At 30.2% G+C, this 19,800-nt stretch overlaps 2 protein-coding genes across 4 annotated transcripts in view; one reads left to right on the top strand and one right to left on the bottom strand.

Annotated features, from left to right (window-relative positions):
• The first annotated feature begins 499 nt into the window (after positions 1 to 499).
• Positions 500 to 8,314, top strand: ATPsyndelta (ATP synthase, delta subunit). 2 transcript variants are annotated; one of them, XM_088229314.1, is made up of 6 exons: positions 500 to 704; positions 936 to 1,059; positions 2,981 to 3,071; positions 3,479 to 3,585; positions 3,699 to 3,803; positions 8,168 to 8,314. In XM_088229314.1, the coding sequence occupies exons 2-6, from the start codon at positions 943 to 945 to the stop codon at positions 8,228 to 8,230; spliced, it is 483 nt and encodes a 160-aa protein (XP_088085440.1). In that variant the 5' UTR covers positions 500 to 704; positions 936 to 942; the 3' UTR covers positions 8,231 to 8,314. The 2 variants fall into 2 exon arrangements, with proteins under 2 accessions (XP_088085440.1, XP_088085439.1); XM_088229313.1 differs by having other exon boundaries at positions 500 to 545.
• Positions 8,315 to 8,426: 112 nt separating this feature from the next.
• The window catches only part of Dscam1 (Down syndrome cell adhesion molecule 1), a 119,935-nt gene continuing 108,561 nt past the window's right edge, over positions 8,427 to 19,800 (bottom strand). For both annotated transcript variants that reach the window (XM_088229311.1, XM_088229312.1), the window contains 7 exons: positions 17,914 to 18,024; positions 16,604 to 16,797; positions 16,255 to 16,368; positions 14,559 to 14,700; positions 13,928 to 14,092; positions 11,937 to 11,997; positions 8,427 to 10,737 (listed from right to left, as the gene is read on the bottom strand). In XM_088229311.1, the coding sequence (XP_088085437.1) occupies positions 10,662 to 10,737; positions 11,937 to 11,997; positions 13,928 to 14,092; positions 14,559 to 14,700; positions 16,255 to 16,368; positions 16,604 to 16,797; positions 17,914 to 18,024 (863 nt within the window). In that variant the 3' untranslated portion in view covers positions 8,427 to 10,661. The remainder of the gene's footprint in view (positions 10,738 to 11,936; positions 11,998 to 13,927; positions 14,093 to 14,558; positions 14,701 to 16,254; positions 16,369 to 16,603; positions 16,798 to 17,913; positions 18,025 to 19,800) is intronic.

Below are 19,800 nucleotides of genomic sequence, written 5' to 3' on the forward strand. Positions count from 1 at the left end.
CATAAATTACCTGTAAGCTTATCTGCCGCTAGCCAACTCCTTTTCGTCATCCTATGTTAATTCCACACCCGTTAGGTAAAAAAAGGCGGTCAAACTGTTGGCAATGTACGTCAAGGATGAAAAAAAAAACATGGAAATATGACAATACCTTATAAAGTATATAAACGTTGTTAAAAAAACGCACCTATCAAATTATATTTTCACTTAACGCCTTTCAACAATACTTGTTGTATGTAGGTATATACGCGATTTAAATAACTTGTGAAATTTTTTGAAATTTAAAAAAAACCACCTGAAAAAAATTCACATGATAGCTTAGTATGCAGTAGGACTTGTAACGTATGATGTGACGTCATCACCCTTTAAAAAAAATGTGGTCCTAATTTTTGCTGCATAAGTAAGTACTGAACTCAAATTAACTTAATCCATTTACAGCACTGGATTTTATTTCCTTTCGTTGGTTACCTTGAGTTGCGGGTTGTCATTTGCAACTATCTTCACAATTCATTCTCCATCTTTCTGTCAACCGGGCTATTTTCGATTTGGTAGGTTATTTTATATTTCGTAACTAAAAAATGTGTTTTTATTCTCAACCTCTTTGTAAAGTCTTCAATTTATAACTAGTTGAATATTTTTTATTCCTGTCTATGGGCAAAACATAACCTTAAATTTGTATTACATAACGATTTACAAAAAGTTTCTAGGCATGTATTTAATCTTTTAATATGTTTTTAATGTAATCCTATCATAGTAGCATAAATTTTGAATGGTTCATTTTTCTACTCATTATTATGTTTGTAACAATATTTGTTATTGTCAGTTCCTGAATTTATTGATTTTGTCTACAGTTGTCATTTTTTTCCACCATAGTGATAACCATTGAATCTTATTGCACAAAGTTATCAAAATGCTAAGTCGATTTGTTTTTATTGCAGATTGATAATGGCGTTCACAATTCGCGGAGCTCGGTTATTGGCAGGGCGTGTTGGGGCTTTTCGTGCCCTCCAAAGTCGTGGATACGCCGATGAAATGTCCTTTACCTTTGCTGCTGCCAATCAAGTAAGAGAAACATATTTCATTGCTAAATGAGTCCAAAGATTGTTATCTGTTGTAAATGTTTTGTTCTCACAGTGCTTTTCAGAGTGTGAAACCTGCTGAAATAGGTGTTAGAATTCTTATAGATTTCCTTAATAGTATCAAAATATTAACATTATTGTCATTATGCTTCAATAAATACTTTTTATAATAAATATCTTGTTTCGGTGTACTAAAGCCGCATTGACACGATCCGAGTCCACTTAGATATCTACTCTGATGCTACTCGTATCGTAACACCCGATAATCCTAGGGCATTTGGACGGCGACGTCTGTTTTGAATGGACTCAAACCTACTCTTATTCATCCGTGTAGAAACACGGATGAATAAGAGTACTACGTAGGAGTAGTGAAAAAAAAAACGGCTTCGCAAGAGTCATGCAAAACAGAAATGGTCGCAACCGTGACACAATAGTGTATTTTTGCATTTTAAAATTTCTTTAAATGAGCAAAATTTACAATTGCACCTGTAATAGTTTTTCTACACGACATCGGATAAATTTTCTAATTTTTAAAATACGCATATTTTGAATTACCTAAAATCAAAACATTTCGCGCCCTATAGGACAAACGGCTCGTATTACGTTATCGCACCATACTTGTGCGCAATATTTGCTAGAAGTGCACTTGGCGGGCACGACGTTTGATGTCAAAATGATGTGACACCAACTGCGAGCCGTTTTGTATGTGCTCATTTTTAATCCTAAAAATTGTACATAGATTTACAATTTCACTTCCACTGCTTTTTTTTTTTTTTTTTAAATTGAGGCCATATTGTAAAAACCCGTTTTACATTTATGATTCAAAGTATTGTCCATCGCCAGCCACTACTTTCTCCCATCTTTCGGGCAGTGTACGAATCCCGTGTTGAAAAAAACGGTCATCTTTTGGAGCGATCAACGAATCGATACAATTGTTTACTTCTTCATAAAACCGGAATGCTGGTCAACAAGGCTTTGTGTCATTGATGGAAACAAGTTATAGTCTGAGGGAGCAATGTCTGGAGACTGTGGCGGGTGCGGTTACCGATTCAACGTTTCCGAGTTTCCGTTTCCGGTTAAGACTTACCATTTCAACGTTTCCGAGTATGTCTTGACCACTTTCTCAACATGGGACATGCTGCAAAATCACTTTATCGTGTCTCTCACTGTATTGTGGCCGTTTGTCTTTCAATTTCCTCGCTTCTGAATCATTCCCATGGTTTTGAAGAGCTTTGAAATTGCTTGTTGAGTTACTCCCAATGATCGTTCTAATTCTTCTTGACTTTGACACGAGTCTTCATCAAGTAATGCCTCCAATTTTGCATCTTCGAAAATCTTCTCTTTTCCACCGCTATGGCGGTCATTGATGTGAAAATCACCGTTCTTGAAGTGTAAAAACCACTCACAACATGTTCTTTCACTAATACTGCCCTTACCATTAGTATTTGAGAGTGTTTGATGAGCCTCGACTGCAGATTTCTTCTTATTGAAGCAAAAAATTAAAACCTCCCGCAAATTATGAGAATTTGGCTCGTAAACTGTCATTTTCAATTGAGAATAAGTTTCGAAGTCGAAGAAATTCAACTAATATTTCTATTAAGTTATATTGACAGATCTCGACCACTACTTATTACTAAAGCCATTAATGGTGAAATGTAATGAAATACTTATCAAATTTAACTTTATAAACTTTCATGGCCTTTTGAATACTTGTACTTTTTGAGTTTGGGACATACGTCATCTGGACTAGTGTTGATATTAAGCAAATATTTTTAATATTTAAACTACTTAAATCATTTTACACCTTTTAGAATCATCTATTCTATTCTAATATTATATCCCTTTTGTAGTCAGGCTCTAGATAGTTTTAAAAACATTGATTAACTATGCGGTTTTCTTTTCAGGTATTTTATGACAACGCGAATGTAAAGCAAGTTGATGTTCCCTCATTCAGTGGAGCTTTTGGTATTCTTCCGAAACACGTGCCTACCCTTGGTAAGGTTTTTGCTTTACTATAAATTCAGCCATTTTTTGTAATTATAGAATGTTAACATTTTAAAAATGGACAAATAAGAAAAAAGATTAATTGATCATATGAATACAAATATTTATTTGTTTAAAGAAATATAATAGTTACGATTCGTCAAATTACAATTTAAAAAAATAATAATTTGAAAAATCTATAGTTCCTTTTAAAGTTTATTGTTTGTATTCATATTTCTTAGTAAAATTTCAGTATGTGTAGGTAGATATATATATATTTTTTAAATTAGTAACTACATGCTTCACTAACTTATTTTATAGGTATTTTCTTCTTTTGATAGGTGTTATTATATTAACCCATATTTTTTGAAAAAACATTCATAAAATCTCACAATAATGTATTTATATTGTGTTTACAGCTGTCTTGAAGCCAGGTATTGTCACGGTATATGAAAATGATGGCAAAGTAAACAAAATCTTCGTTTCATCAGGAACAGTTACCATCAATGAAGATTCTTCTGTTCAGGTAATTGTACCTCTGAGCCCCTACCAAAGATAAAAGTAAAGAAGAAGCTATGTAGCTACTTAACATCATATTTTTAAAAAGTAACATTAATTAACCCTGAATTGTAATTGCAGGTATTGGCTGAAGAAGCTCACCCTGTAGAAAGTATCGATCGTTCAGCAGCTCAAGATGCCCTCTCTAAAGCTCAACAAGAACTAAACCAAGCGTCAACAGATATTGTAAGTTTACAAACTTTATCTATTTCTGTGTTCATAAGTCATCCATTTCGACCATGCCTAAGCATGACCTGTGTACCTAAGTACACAATTTTGGGTTGCCATTACTTTTAATCTCAGATTTCATGATTTTTCCATTAAAAGGTCTACTTTTAAAAAAGTATTTTAAAAAATTGAGTTATGTTCCAACTTACCACGGATTTAATTTATTACAAATCAGAATATGAATATAAAAACAATAAATTGTATAATATTTGTATAAATAAATGAGTGTATACCAATCGCAAAGACAACCGTAGAATGAACCCGAAAATAAACGCCAACCGTCTATTTGGATGTTCCAAAGTGAAGAAAAGTCGACATAAGTCATCCGTTCTCGAAGTGTGTCCCAACAAGATGGTTGCGTCATTTTTTTCAAAAGCAGGTCATGTAGCAACAATTCCTCTGCAAGACCAAAGAACTGTTACTGCCGATTGGTATACACCCATTTCCTTGCCGGAAGTCATCGCTGAGCTTCAAAAAACCAACCCCGAATGACGAATCATCCTCTACCAAGATAATGCAAGTGCACATGCAGCTCACGAGACAATTGAATGTTTAGAGCAACAAAATGTCAAATTGCGAATAAAGTCTTTAAAGGCCATCTACTGTTTTATTCCAGTGCCTCGATTATGAACGTGTTCTTCATCTGTCTGTATCGAGACGGTATACTTAACTTATATACTATCTGTATCTTACTTCAGTATGTTCTACCTACTTATATCGACATCATATGATTGAAACAAGCCAATGAAAACACGTTAAATATTTTAAACAAATAAGAATCTTTAACTTTTCTAGAAACAGATATTTTGTCATCTTAGTGGTGACAAAAACTGAGCCACAATATCATGATTTAAAAAAACTGTTTGGTTGACACTGACAATATTTTTGAGTTCATTCAAAATTTTTGTAGGCAAGGGCTGGGTTTAACCCCCTAGGGAGCTGTTAATATCATTATTTTTTTATTTATTTCTATGATAAACATAGTCTAATATAATATGTACAGCACAATATTGAAATCTATACTTATTCTAACATTATTTATTACTATTCTACACTTACTATCCTAATTTTACTTACTATCCTAATATTCAAACTGTTCTTTTATATGTACACTTATCTATTAACTTATGTGTATTCACCAATTATGATATAAATAACCCAGTCTTTACATTTTATTTTAAATATATTTGCACTATTTTCATGTTTTATGCTTTCTGGCTTTTTTCAAATAACTTTATTCCCCTGTACATAAGGCAGTTCTGCGACATTGCTTTTCATTTCTTTTCCAGTCTTATATTTTTAGATCCTCTTGTTGTATAGTTATGAAAAATATTAACGTATTACAACAGAGATGAAGTTACACGGTGTGTTAAGTGGCCACTTAAACCAGTCAATGACAGGTCATAAGCCCTGTAGATGCCTAGACTTCTATATTCCCTTATCTAAAGTGTTCTTCATCTCTGTTGTAATATGTTTAGTTGACATTAGTTGGCAAAAAATACATCTTTCTGTCATAATATTGACACTTATTAAGCTGGATTAATGAAACTGTGAAATATTAAATACCGTACTTATATACTACTGATTTTGAAAGAAAACGTTTCGTAAAAACCTGTTGAAAAAGAGATAAATGCATACTATTCTTTTCACCACCAAGATGACAATTTGTATTTTATTTTTTTATTGTGCTTCTTTGTCAAATGTATATATCGAGCCATGATCACCAAAACATCGTAACCGACAATTTGGCTCGAATAGTGTTTATTTATCGCAAGCGCCCTAAATGACTAGACGCACCGCCTCAATTTGATAATTACAAAAAATATTACACACAATATTGATTTTTTGACCCTATCGTAAATTACAGTGATCTACAATGTTGACTAGGCAAAACATAAGGATCAGTAAAATTATTTTAAATGCACATTGTGTCGCTTACGATACTCAGCAAGAACCGTTGTCAAAGAACATTTTTGTCATATTTCTTTTATATTCTATTAATAAAACGCACATATTCTGTATTATTTGATGAAATTTTAGTTCAATAAGTATATGTATACCTTATGGTTTTCTAGTTTGTGTTGTAGATCGAATAAAGTTTATCTGAGGCTTTATGCTCCAGATATTTATGTCAAAACGCTCCATTGACAAAAAAAGATGTGGGATTATTAATGACGCTTAATTAAATATATGCATAACAAGAACGAACCGGGTTGTGGTCCAGTGGTAGTATTGTGGACTCGCGGGCCAAAGGTCCGAGGTTTAAATCCCACTCTACCACAACTCGATTTCCATTTTCCAGCACATGTTATTTACGACTTTTAGGAAATAATCTGAAAATTTAAATATTTAGGTATACTTTCTCTCTTTGACCAAATCTGACAAAGGTCTATTTATATTATTCATCGAATCAGCATTAAGTTTGTGGAATAACATGATTAAGTATAATAGTGCTTCAAAATAAGTTCAAGTTTTAAAAAGCATTAAAATGTAGAGCACAGAAAACACGTCCGTCTGTGGCCGCCAAAGGGCCGGTCTGAATGTAGTAAAAACCCAAATAAGATATTGTTTAAAATTTAATATTACAACTAGAATTATGGTATTAAAAAAATTAAAAAATACAATTCTATAAAAAAAGGTTTTAAATAAACTATTTCGATAATTTTTAATTTTTTATGGTATTACCGATTGCATAATTTTACATAGAAATAAAGGAAAATTTTACAAAAATTTATGTGATTTAAAATGCTTATATTTCTTTTCAAAAACAAAAAACTAAGATTCTGCCGCGGCCACTTCCTTGTTAAATTTATTATCTTCAAACCATTATAATAAATTTTAGTTCAATACTTTGTCTTTATTGAGATCCCAGATTCATAAGCTCAGTCTAAATTTGAAATGGCGTAATCTACCGGTCTAAAAGTAATTATATTTTAGTTATATAAAACTTTTAAGCACATTTTTTGATAGGAATACCTATAAAAAATATTGTTTTTATCTGATATATGATTTTTTTTTATTTTTTATTGCGCGATTTTTAAAAAACATTCATTTTAAAATGGCAAAATCGTATAATTTCCTAATTTTGCGTTCGTTTTACCCGACTACAGCCTTAAAACAAAGTTGTCAAAATTTAAATGTCTGTATCTTTCAAATCTACACAACACAGTAAAATTAGGGATGATTGATATGGGTGATTTTAATTTTTTATTTTGTTAATATTAATGTTAATAGTCACCACTATTTTCACCTTCACTAAATAAATAATACATCACTCTAAAGGTGAAAACCCTACAAAAATACACAGTGAATTTTAATCGACCCCATGGTTTACTCAATGTGTTTGCCTGCCAAATAAATAAAAATATTCATAATTCAATAAATATGAATCCAGCCTCTGTTATTTTATTGTCAGGTAGATTTTTACTATCACGCGTAATAAGAATAGGACAAATATAAGCAATTCCACCACTAACCCCCTCTCGATATGTACCTATGCGTACAATCATCGTACAGCGTTTTATTGTAAAGAAAACATAATTTTGTCTGTATCCAGGCAGATAAAAAAATACAGTTCTCTGTGTGAAATAGAACCAAAACCCCGCTAGAAAGTTTTCAACTCGATCGCTGCTTCTCGGGTGAAAACCCTGAATAAGGAAATCGAGTGGAGATAACTCTCCCTCGTTGTAAAGTGGTTGGCCCGACTGCCTACTATTCTTGAGGTCCTGGGTGGATGTGAAATATTGATGTTAAAAGTAGCTCAAACTGCAATATTTTATTGTTCCTGGATGTAAGACATAAAGCGTAAGACTGATCACATTAGCTTCATGTAATAGATATTAGAAAAAAAGCTGCATTTGGTTTACCAATGTAGTGCCCTGTGCACCGCTGGGTCCAGAAAGGGAAATGATGATAATAAACATAGTTAATAATGGCTGAATATTGTTATTATACTTTTCTTATGGTGAGCGAAACTTCATTAGCAACAAAGGTTAACAAAAATGTATGGGCAAAAGAACGTAACCGCCTTTTATCTCCCAAGTAGTATTTTTGTAATAAGTTAATGATATCAATACAATAAATGTACAAAGTAAAATTTGGTTCTCAAAGTTTATTCCTTAATTTAATAATTATTAAATTAAGAAGAAAAAAATCTTCTGCAAAATATCGTTTTTGACGGTTATGATATTTTGGCTATATCATAGGTCGATTTATAAGTATGTATGCGTGTTTGTAAATGTTTCTATAACAAATCTTTTTTTGTCGAATCATGGTCCTCATTACATCCAGATAGTTTCTCATGTAATATATGTTTGTTTTAGGCCAAAGCTGAAGCAGCAATCGCCGTAGAAGTCGCTGAGGAAATCATCAAAGCTACAGCGTAAAAACAATCTAAAATTTTTCAACATGTCAACTGTAAATCCATAGCGTACATCAAATAAAATATATTATCGTTTATTAACTTAAAATACGTTTTCATTGCCTTTGCAGTCCTCACCATTCCACTGAGCACATTTTTGTACCACCTAAATCCAATATTGCAATGTTTTTTTCTTTTGTAAATTAAATAAAACGATCTAGTTATTTGATTGATTTATTGACAAATAAAATTACAAAAACACTTTGGTACAAATTGCATAAAAGGTTAATCACATTCAGACAAACAGTGACTCTAGTTGATGCAGTACAAATTACAGGGGGGTTTAGGTAGAAATCTGTCGAGGTAGTGAGATTTCATCTATTGAACCATTACATAGTGCGGATCGATATATTCATGTTTGTATCCAAAGTGAAATGAAAAGGTTAAATTAAACCCCTCAATATTAATATCAATAGCAACGTAACTATTAAGGAACAAGAAACAATATACAAAGGTCATAAATATAGACTCAAAATACACATGAAATAGCAAGCTCCTTAAATTATCTACGACAAAACACTCATTGAAAAACATTTATTTGTGTATATTTGACATACATAGTATATTTTATGACATACAATATTAATATCTTAGCTAATGTCGCTATGTAAGAGATTAAAATATGAATAAAGTGATTAGGGATTAAATATAAACCTCATCTCGTACTTCCAAGGTATTAACAACAAGCTAGTTATGAAAGAGCAATTCATTCAGACTTCTTATATTGTGACGGACTTGGGAAGTACCGCATCCACATCACTACTTCACCCAATGGGGACTTGAGGATTTCTTTTACTTCTATACAAATATTCTCGCATGCATCTTGACCAGATGTCGTAATAACTCCTAATTCCTTAACCTAGATGAATATTTTGTTTTAAACTATAATAGTATTATAAATATGGTAAGCATTAATCAAAAAATGCTTTTGCAACCTCAAAAGGCTAATGTTCAAATACATTTTCATATAAATGCAATATTAGTTTGTAATAACAAACGTAACTCGTCAATAATGGTTAGTAGAAAAATCTATTTCAATATTGTAACTGAAAACAAATGGGAGTGAGTTTTTCAAATGTATAATCCAGTTACACCTTTATTTACTATACATAAGCTACAAAGTTTATATAGAGTAAGATAGTTTCTACGTATATTATTCTTAATTTTATATGTAAAACAATATCCAAAATACCGAGACAATAAACATAATGGAGAATTACTGAATAGAGTCACAAATCAGCAACTTGTGATTTGGTAAATAAATCAAAAGTGACACAATTCTCTAGTTGAATGAAAATATCACATATTTAATGTTGAGCTCAATTTGTACAAAGAAAACAAGAGAAGTATTATATTTGTGTAAATTAAGCGGACTTACATTATCGTACAAGTTTGCAGCTATTAATCGTATTCATATATGTTATTATGATTTTAAAATCCCTATCCCGGAAGATAAATATCATACTACCCTTTCCTAATTTTTACACAAATTGTTTTACAATGATTTGGCCAAAATATTTACTAATTTGAAAAACAAAAAACTTCATTTTTACGTAGGAAATTTTTCAATTAAACATACTGAGCATTCCCAAAAGTAAAATCTGAAGTCATTCTAACACTTTTAATGATTTTACTCAGAGATTTGAAAATAATAAAGTTATTTTGGCCACTTCATCTTTATACAATTACCCTTCACACTCATCAAAATAAGCACCTGAGAACAAATATACAATGGCATATAAAATCTTAAAATAAAATAGGGTAGGAAATAAAATTACATTCACTTATCTCTTTTAAAATATACAACACAAAGTATGGCACAACTTTCAGTACGAGTTGCGCTTTTACTGATGTATAATGCCACTTGTCAAATGAGTACAAATAAAGCTAACTAACCATAAAACAATAGTTAAATAACAAAATTTCGCTTTTGGAAAGCCATACACAACCATCTCGAATATCATAACACATCTCGCAGGGAACAAGTACAGCTTCATATTGGCAGACAAGAATTATTACATTACATCACTACGATACCATTAATATAGAATGGTTAATACTCATTAATAGTTTACTAGAGTGAATACATCGATACAATGATGATTGCACTACATATAGATGTAGTTAATATTAACGTTTAGAGAGACTAGAATAGTATTTCAAAATGGTTATAGGTATATCTTATAATACCAGCGATAATTACTAACTGAAATTCAAATTATATTCGGAAAGATCATGCGAGAACGGCCATAAACAAAACTAGCAAATTATTATAAATAATACCTAAATAATGTGGCATTTTCAACAGAATGTTAAACATTCCTGTTGACGGGTAAATTGTAAAGAGCGCAGGTCTTGTATGGCGGGGGTGTAGAGGAAGATTCTTCTCTTACAGATTACACTGCCACAGTATCGTAGGTTGTGAGTCCCCCGCTGCTTTGGAATTGTTGGTGGGGGTTTGTTGCTTCGTTTCTGCAAACATTAATATCACAATACAAGGACATTTTCTCAACATTACTGCACGTACTATCCTGTGAACTGCGAGTGTCTCTTCTACCAAGCCAGTGATCTAATGGAAGGTCAATTGATAGATTAGTATTTCTCCAATATGTATTTGATAATTTAGATCTACCGATTGGCCTAGGGGCTATACATTTAGCTTTAATAACTTGTTTGCTTAATTACATTGGCAAAATAAATGGAGGATTGGTTACAGTTTGAAATAATACAATTATATTAAGATTTGGTGAAAATATATATATCTGGATATATTTACTATGTCATGCCTATTGTATCGCTACTGGCGTTGTGTAGGTATATGTAAAAACATATCATAGAATACAGAATAGACATTAAGGCGGGTTAGTGAAACAAATAAAATTAATTCATGTAAATTATTAGATATATTTATATGTAATGGTAAAAGAAAATATAAAAGAACTTAAAAGCATCGGGGAAATATAAGCGGTTATTTACGGCATGCAACACTTAGACTTACGGTTTCCTTGAAAAGGTTTGTCATGGAACCAAAGATAATAAAAGATGACAAATATGATTAAAATAAGTAATAAATTATGTAACTACACACACCAATAGTTATTATACACAAAACTTTCCACGAATCGCTATTAAACAAGATAAAGTTTTATTTTTATGCTCTAAAATCAAGTAAAATTTTACTGCATGTTTTTACTATACGGCCATCTTTTGTTTTATTTTGTGTAGTCAAATTTCTAAGGAAAGTTATGTATAATAAATAATATTTTGCTTTACCCAACGTCATTAATTAATGTTATTTTCTTGTAAAACAGTGAACAGTATAAAATTGGTCTTAATGTGAAATATTTAGACTTTGATTATTACACATACGATTCTTTTATCAAATAATAAAATAACAGGTAATTTTCAATTCCAAGTGTTGCATATTTTAGTTCAAAAGTGATTTTCAAAAGTATGTAGAATGAATAATCCTCAAAAAATCCATTTGACACATTGGTCCTTTAAGTGAATGTATTACCTTCTGCAATTGGAGTACCAATACAAAGCCCTATTCACCACTGGGCGCGGATAGGGAAATGATGATGATGATGTACAATCGGAAAGACAATCTTATCGCGACATTAGATAAAGCAAAGAAAGAAATGTAAGAAAGGTTGTCAATATTGACTGACCTTTCAATGAGTTTTCGCATTTCCTCGGTGGTCATGCCATCCTTGGGATTGTGCGCTCTTACTGTAAAATTACAACATCACAAAATACATTTTATTACAATACTAATAATAATCATAGCATTCAATTCACTAAATCAATATTCTTTTGCCTCAGCAAATTAGCAACAGTATAAATTACATTTCCTCAAAATATTTACTAATCTGCATACTGCCTGACCTACAGAGAGAATCAAATCAAATTTATAATGTTGATAAATTGCTAAAGCTATGGAAATGTAATATTACGTAATTTATTTTAAAATATTTTTTTTTCCTCAAAGCAACCATTTTGAGATATGTAGCTGCAACAAAGGTTGATTGATAGTCAACATTCTGTAAAGTATCATTCCAGGAAGACTCCCATGCGTTTGCTTTATATTATAATATTGTCAATCAACCCTCGTATACAATTTTAAAATAATAATGTGAAGTAAAACTTCATTGCCAATAGAAAAAAAAGCTATTATCACTGTCACAAGAAGCAAAATAAAACAAACAATATTATTTTCAATTTTTCAAATTTCATTATTTTCAATCATCCACTATTATAAATACGTAATTCACAGCACAAAACATTGCTCCAATAGAAAATAGAACTCAACACTGAGCACGGATTAAGTAAATAAAAAGAAAAAACAATCAAAAATATATGTTTATGGATGTACACTTACTTAATCCATGCCTATATATAAAATCATGCATTTAGTCACAAACACATAAACTCCTAGGCACATTCATTTTATGATAGTAATATTTCCCAATAGAAATCATAATATATTATTTTAGAAAATGTAAATAAAAGCACATAAATGTTATTGATAAAAAAAAGATGTGTTGAGTTGAGTAGTGTAAATTTTGAAAATGTAAAGTATTTTCTCATAACATGTGTAATTAGTTAATATAAACATAAACAGATAAATCATTAGCATAATAAAGTCAATCACACAGAGGAAAGTCCAATTATATTTTTGTAAATGTATGATGTTAATTATTAATATTAATAAAGCGGTATAAACTTTTCTTGTAAAATTATAGTGAAATTTGCTATCATTTGTAGCAAATTCATATCGACAACACAAATTGAAATTTATTGGAAGCGTATACAAACAAACCATTGATTTGCCTTAAATATTTATGTTTAAGGGATTTGACAATGGCTGATTAAAATAAATATAAATAAAATTCATCAGGCAATAAATAATAAGCTTAACAAGCAAGTTAGCAAGTCAAGCCACTTGCAACAAAAACATATTAAATTATTTGAATATATTCAATATGAATAATATCTACAAGCATCAATCGCATACAATACTAAAAGTTTATTGAATCTAATTCTGACTAAATCTTTATCTTATTGTGATAAAGAATAATAATTCAAAACTTAGGAAAATAACAATTTTGTAGTATAAAATATAACTTTTCCAATGTGAGATGTTTCGAGTTTGAGGTGAATTTATATTTTCAAATGACAAGAATGGAATGAACCTTTCCAAAATGATTACAAAAATGGAAATACCTATACTAAAAGCAGGTTTCAATTAAGTTTGTTTTCATCATCATATTTTTTAGGACTTAAAAAGTCTTATTTTCAACTGTAATATCTAATCCATAATTAATTTGGTAAAAAATCAATGGATAATAATAATTTAATGAACTATTTGCACTCAAAAAAATTGCTTTGCACCTTTAGTTAGGAAAAATATTTTCTATTAATACAACAAAATAAACTTATTCAATCTTGTATGAAATATTATGTGAGAAAATTATTTTTACTCCAACTACAGTTAGTTCAACTATCTTAGTAGGTTCAATTATCAAAATATTAACACCTATTTTCGCGATAAATTAGTGAATTTCGCAAAGTATTTTGAATTAAAATTGATTTGTTGACTAAGCTAACACGAATTCCTTTTACCCTCTCGCTACCTGTGCTGGATTAGCTCTTTTGTTACCTGAGAGTGCTCGTGGCTGATCGCACTCGGCTTCAGAGATTTCGTTGGAGTCCTTGGAGTCATTAAAAGAAGAACCGTTGGGGTCGCCGCCTGGAGTGGGGTGCTGGTTGCGGGGTGGGGGGGGAGGAGGCTCGGGAGATGCACTCAAATTACGACCAGAACCGGCTACAAACATTATTATTTTCATTGATATTCTCTACTTATACATAATAATCTAGTGCATTCATTAAAAGACTCATGATGCCTATGTCCATCCTAGTATTAAATGTAAGCATATGGTATATTACTTATACAATTTACATTTGATTAAGGCTTATTTTTTATGTCTATTTGAAAAATGCACAACTGATCTAATTTCACCCAATTATATGGAAGAAAACAATTTGTTGATTTTAAAACATCACTAATATTATTCAGATTTTTCACATCACCAAATTTTTCAGCACACATTTTTAGTGTCTATCATAATATTTAAGTATGGTTTTCGAGTATGTGACTAACATCGAGATACTTTAAAAATGTAAAACATTTTCATTACAACTAAATCATTTTATTTATGTGTGTCTTATTTTCATAATACTGATCGATTTAAATATAAATATTAGAATATCTCTCATCTTTCCATAATTACCGAAGCTAGGTCTGGATCCATAGTGTTCATAGGGGGTGCCATATTGTCCGGTGTATTGATCATCCTCAGGAGCGCAGGATGCGGGGTCATCATACTCAGGTCCTCCAGCGCGGCCATATGCGGGACGGGAATAACGGTTGCGCTGAGAATACATTGTACCATTTCATAAAACAAGGAAACAGAGTGCCCAGTACAGAAAAACATGGAAAAATTGGGAAGAGGCCTATATTCAGCAGTCGAGAGAAACAAGAAGAAGATTTCATCAAAGATATATTAAATCTAAGTTCAGTCATATCACTCCACTTCTTTGGGAATTATGCTAGCAACATTTTCCACTCTCAACTCAAACTCTGTTGGCTTATGTATAAGTCACTGCACAACTCTCCTCCGAAATATCTGAAAGAACTATGCATTCCAGATGAACTAGCCGACAAACGTCGTACACGTAGGTCAGCTATGTTTACAGTAATAGAAAAAGTGATAAGTGGTAATAGTGCACTAAATTCGGTGAACATGCATTTGAGGTCGTAGTCCTTATGTCATTTGATGCTCTCCTGGCGGAAATGTGAATATGTGAGTGAAGTGATGCTTTGGAAAAAACTTAAAACCTATTATGACAAAATGTTTTTCCAAATTAAAATCAATATTGCCCTTGAGGAATTTTATTACAAAATTTACACCTACATAAGTTATCCATTATAAGATAATTAAGAGTTTAAATTTTAATCTCTTAACATAAATTCTTGAATATCTTTCATGCTCACACAATGTATTTTAGAGTGTTTATAATATTTAAGTGACTGTGGATCTCTTCTTTTTGAAATCAAGAGATTAGGGATGCTGGGTCTATCGCATCGTTTCGTGGGATAGCGATGATTTTTGTTAAAAACAAACATCCATATAGATAGATAGAATGTCATAGGAAAGCATTAGGATTTTATAACAAAGTTTTGTTTTTAAAATTATTTTTGTATATCTATTGTTTATTAGTTAAGGTATAACTAGTTGTTCAAATTTTATTTGTATAACTATCTAAAATAAATAGATTACATTACATTACAAACACCAGTCTGAAGATGCCCATTAGAGGGTGAAAGCGCTAATTGGTCAAATAAATAAGTGGAAGTGTACCAAGTATTTTTAATTTGTAACTTTATATTTAAATATAAGTTATTTTATCAATAAAACATATTTTTTTAGCATTTTAAAAAACTTTAACACTGACAAGAAATAATTTTTGAATTTTCCAAAAATTAAAAGTGAATATATTATGCTCACAGGCCCTTTCTTTAATATTTCTTTAATCATCAAGTATTTCAAACTTATATGTGTTTACACTGCATTTTAATGTTTAATAAACCTATATTAATGTGTTAGTGCTTGTCAATGAACCAAGTAAACATACAATATTTGCTTGTATAAGTACGCACTTTTGAATTATTTATACAAAAACTTTTTGTTACGTTTATTAAAGATTTGAATGTACTGAACTTTAAACGCAAGTGCAAGTTTGTTAATTGAAATAATTATAAAATGGTAGAAAAAAAAATTTGAGTTTAGGCTCACGTACAAAGATTAAGAATTTTTTTTAATAGCTACAAACCTACCAAACACAACATGTAAGATAAAGTAAAAGATAATTTTATACTTGTCTTCTTTACACTAAATTGTGAAAAGAGAAAGTGGAAAATCTCACATATTGATCTTCTTCTGCGCAGTTGGCTGGATCGTCATATTCGGGGGCAGGTGTATATATGGAGCTATTACCGCCTTGGGAATTCTTACGAGCATAGCGATTATTCTGTCGTGGCTGGAAAATAAAATGTTGATAAATCCGTAAATTAAATATACGAACCAATTTTATGTTCTTAACTAATGTGAAGAATCAGCCATTGTTATTAAATATAATACATACTTATGTAGATATGAAAGACTCAAAAAATAATTTTATCTTGAAATATGATGTTAAACGAAGTTTAATTTTTCTACGACAGTTGATGAAATTTAAAATGAATGACTGTCAAACTATGTTGTGGATCATTTACCATGCTTTGGGATCCTGAGCGAGAGTGAATATTGTGAGAGTTATGGTGTGTGGGGCCCATGGTGCCAGCATGGGGCATTCCATTACCATGGGGGAATGTTTGGAAGTTCAGGCCAGCCTTGGCAGGGTCCATTTCCTCTCGGAAACCAAGGAGGTGGAAAGTAGCGTACGGGCAAATCTCATCTTCCATACCTGCTGTTATATCACATAGGTTAATCAAGAGTACATTTTTTAAAAGCATTATATACTGTCAGTTTTCTGCAAGAACTTACTAAAATAAACATAATATTATTTTAAGATATTGTTATGTATTCTATTATATTATATTGTTGCATAATACATACGTATTATGCAACGTTGCATTTTATGAAACTTATAAACATTAAATTTAATTATTGTAAAAAAATATATGTAAAAGAATCGTGACAACAAAAATACACTTTTTACATTGTGATAAATTTCTATTCAACAAAACATTTTTTTATAAAAAAAATTTTTTTTCTTGAATATACTTATATAGTTACGAAAATTAACTTTTTTTACATTGCAGGAGACTGCTGCGAGATATTGCATACATTTATGTACTATTAAGCGTGTATTCCAGATGCCCTTTAAATTATATGTATGTTTAAGTAGTAATATTTTATTTTTGCTATTATTTCATTATGTGTACGTGCTTCTACTTTCCATTATGTTGTATCCCAACTCAACTCAGGGCCCTTGGCCTCATAGAGTTTGGGATACGTTATTATTGTATTTTTTTTATAATATGTTTGTATTTGTATGAATAAATAACATAAATAAATGGTAAGTTCTTGCAACAGACCACTGATAAAAATGAATAATTTAAAATGGGTTTAAACAATACAAGATTTTTTGTTATATGATATGTGTAAATTTCATATTGCAAAAATAGTCAGCTTTTAATAAAATAAAAAACAATCATAAAAAGGGTGTAACACAAACTATGACAATTATAAATAATGAATGATGATGATCATGATGAGTTCTAATATGACAGAATAACATCAAAGCGTGATTGTATATTATTTTACAAATAAATCAATATTACTTCAGAACATTCAATTTCACTTACCTATATGTATGAAAATATGATTTTCCAGGTGTAATGGTTATGTATAAAATAGAAGCATTAAAATTTAAAGTATTTTGATAATCTTATAAGGCTTTGGAAAAAATGTTTTGCAATTTCTATATGCACATTTGTTTTTGTTAAATAAATTATGTTAATAAATATTTTTTTTAATAAATAATATAACATATCTGCAAATGGGAAATGATAAGCATCACCTGGTCTACAATCACCAGGTCCTTTCCTCATATTCCTTCCAGAACTGCGAAGATCTTCATACTGATGTCTCCTGGGGTCCCAAGTAGAGTGAGGAGATCTCATAGAGTTACCTAATGCCACAATTATCAGAGCAACAAAAACTAAATAACAGGCAACACAACAACCAAATATGTATACGAGATATACAGTGCTTTTTTGTCTTGAAATGAACCAAAATGACAACTTTTTCCAATTTTAAACAAAACTTTTGTGTTTTATCACAACAAAAAAGCACTGCAGATACATAATATTAATATGCCACTTACTGACCACCGTTTGGAAGTAGCAAACAATTCTATGCCAGTTGCTTTTGGTCAAATAAAATTTTAACAAGATTGTTCTCTATTAAAAAATTTGCAACATTATTTATTGATAAAAGCAATGGGCATAGCAATTGTGTTAAAAATAGGCAGTGTGATATTAAATTTAGGAGTATATAGAGAAAAAATTAAACTAATATAATTATGTTTATAATATTTATACTAGATTGGATAAAAAAAAATCACACGTATATTATTATGTTTATGCATTATTATATCAACATAAATTAATTTCAGCAATTAATAAACATCAAAGTAGGTAATGAAGTTTAGTTAAATGTCAATGGAATCTATCAAATACTCTATTTAATATGCAACTTGCTTTTTTTTTGCTAATGGTAATACAACTGGTTTCTGTTTTCAATTTGTAAATGAGATAAGTTATTTAGGTTGTATATTTAGGAATAAAATTCTGACTTAAGATCACGCAGAATAAATTATTTTTACCAATTTTTTTTGTTATTTGAAATCAGTGCATTCTAAATTCTCATTATAAAAATACATACTGACTACCTACATCGGAAGATGAAAAGCAATATTATATCTACATACATAATGTTCCTTTCGATTCAATGAGATCATAGAACAACGGCGCATGTGATTTTCTTCAACTTTACGTGAGAGCAGTTTCAATTTTTTTTTTTTTTTGTCAAAACTTGATAAGTACAAAAGTATTCCATTTGGCACTTGGGCTAGTTATATAAAATATTTTTTTCAAACCTGGAAAAAAAGCCTTCATATAACTTTTTCAATATCAAATATAAAAGAATGTCAGTGTCGCATTTTTGCACATCCGTCGTTGTTCTACAATCCCGACGATTTGGTCAATAATACAACTCAATAATATGTAAATAAAATACAATAAAAATAGTTTTAATATTAGTTTGGTAATAAAATAATAAAAAACTAAATGTAATAACACTAACAAATTACAACAGAGATGGAGAACATTTTAGAAAGAGAATATGGAAGTCTAGGCATTTACAGAGCAATGTAATTTATGCAGCATGCATGTTACCTTACTTTTTGTGGTCCATCATACATTGTTAGTTGGCCATTAACTACTTGTAAATAATACTATATGAACTACTGTTTTGAAGAAAGTAGGTAGTGAAAAAAATCAGCTGACTATTTTCACATTTGTGTAATACTCGGTCAACAATATTTATACTAAATAGTTTAGTTTTACAAACAATATAACTATTTTTTTTATAATTTAGTGATATAATTGTGTTAGTAATATAATCTATAATTATTTTCGAGTGCATACATTCACATAAATAATTTTATAATAGAATATAAAAAATAATAAATACAGTAATTTAGTAACATACATTATTAGATGCATATTATGTTTACTATTTTGTTATGGCAGTTATAAGTAGAAAATATGATTTTAAAGCTCCTTGTTGAGTACCTACATTATTTAAGGCACATAAGAAATTTCAGTACCTATAGGAAATATGATTTTTATAAGATTATATTTATAATAAACATATCACTTTGTCATTACGTAATAAGATTTTT

The sequence above is a fragment of the Micrasema longulum genome, unplaced genomic scaffold (assembly GCF_059751315.1).
Source record: "Micrasema longulum isolate JH-2025_06_02 unplaced genomic scaffold, ASM5975131v1 h1tg000662l, whole genome shotgun sequence".
Taxonomy (NCBI): domain Eukaryota; kingdom Metazoa; phylum Arthropoda; class Insecta; order Trichoptera; family Brachycentridae; genus Micrasema; species Micrasema longulum.

Coding starts and splice junctions, on each gene's coding strand:
- ATPsyndelta (XM_088229314.1), top strand. CDS start 943: ATGGCGTTCACAATTCGCGGAGCTCGGTTATTGGCAGGGCGTGTTGGG. Junction 3,072..3,478: donor GAAACACGTGCCTACCCTTG/GTAAGGTTTTTG, acceptor TTGTGTTTACAG/CTGTCTTGAAGCCAGGTATT. Junction 3,804..8,167: donor ACCAAGCGTCAACAGATATT/GTAAGTTTACAA, acceptor TGTTTGTTTTAG/GCCAAAGCTGAAGCAGCAAT.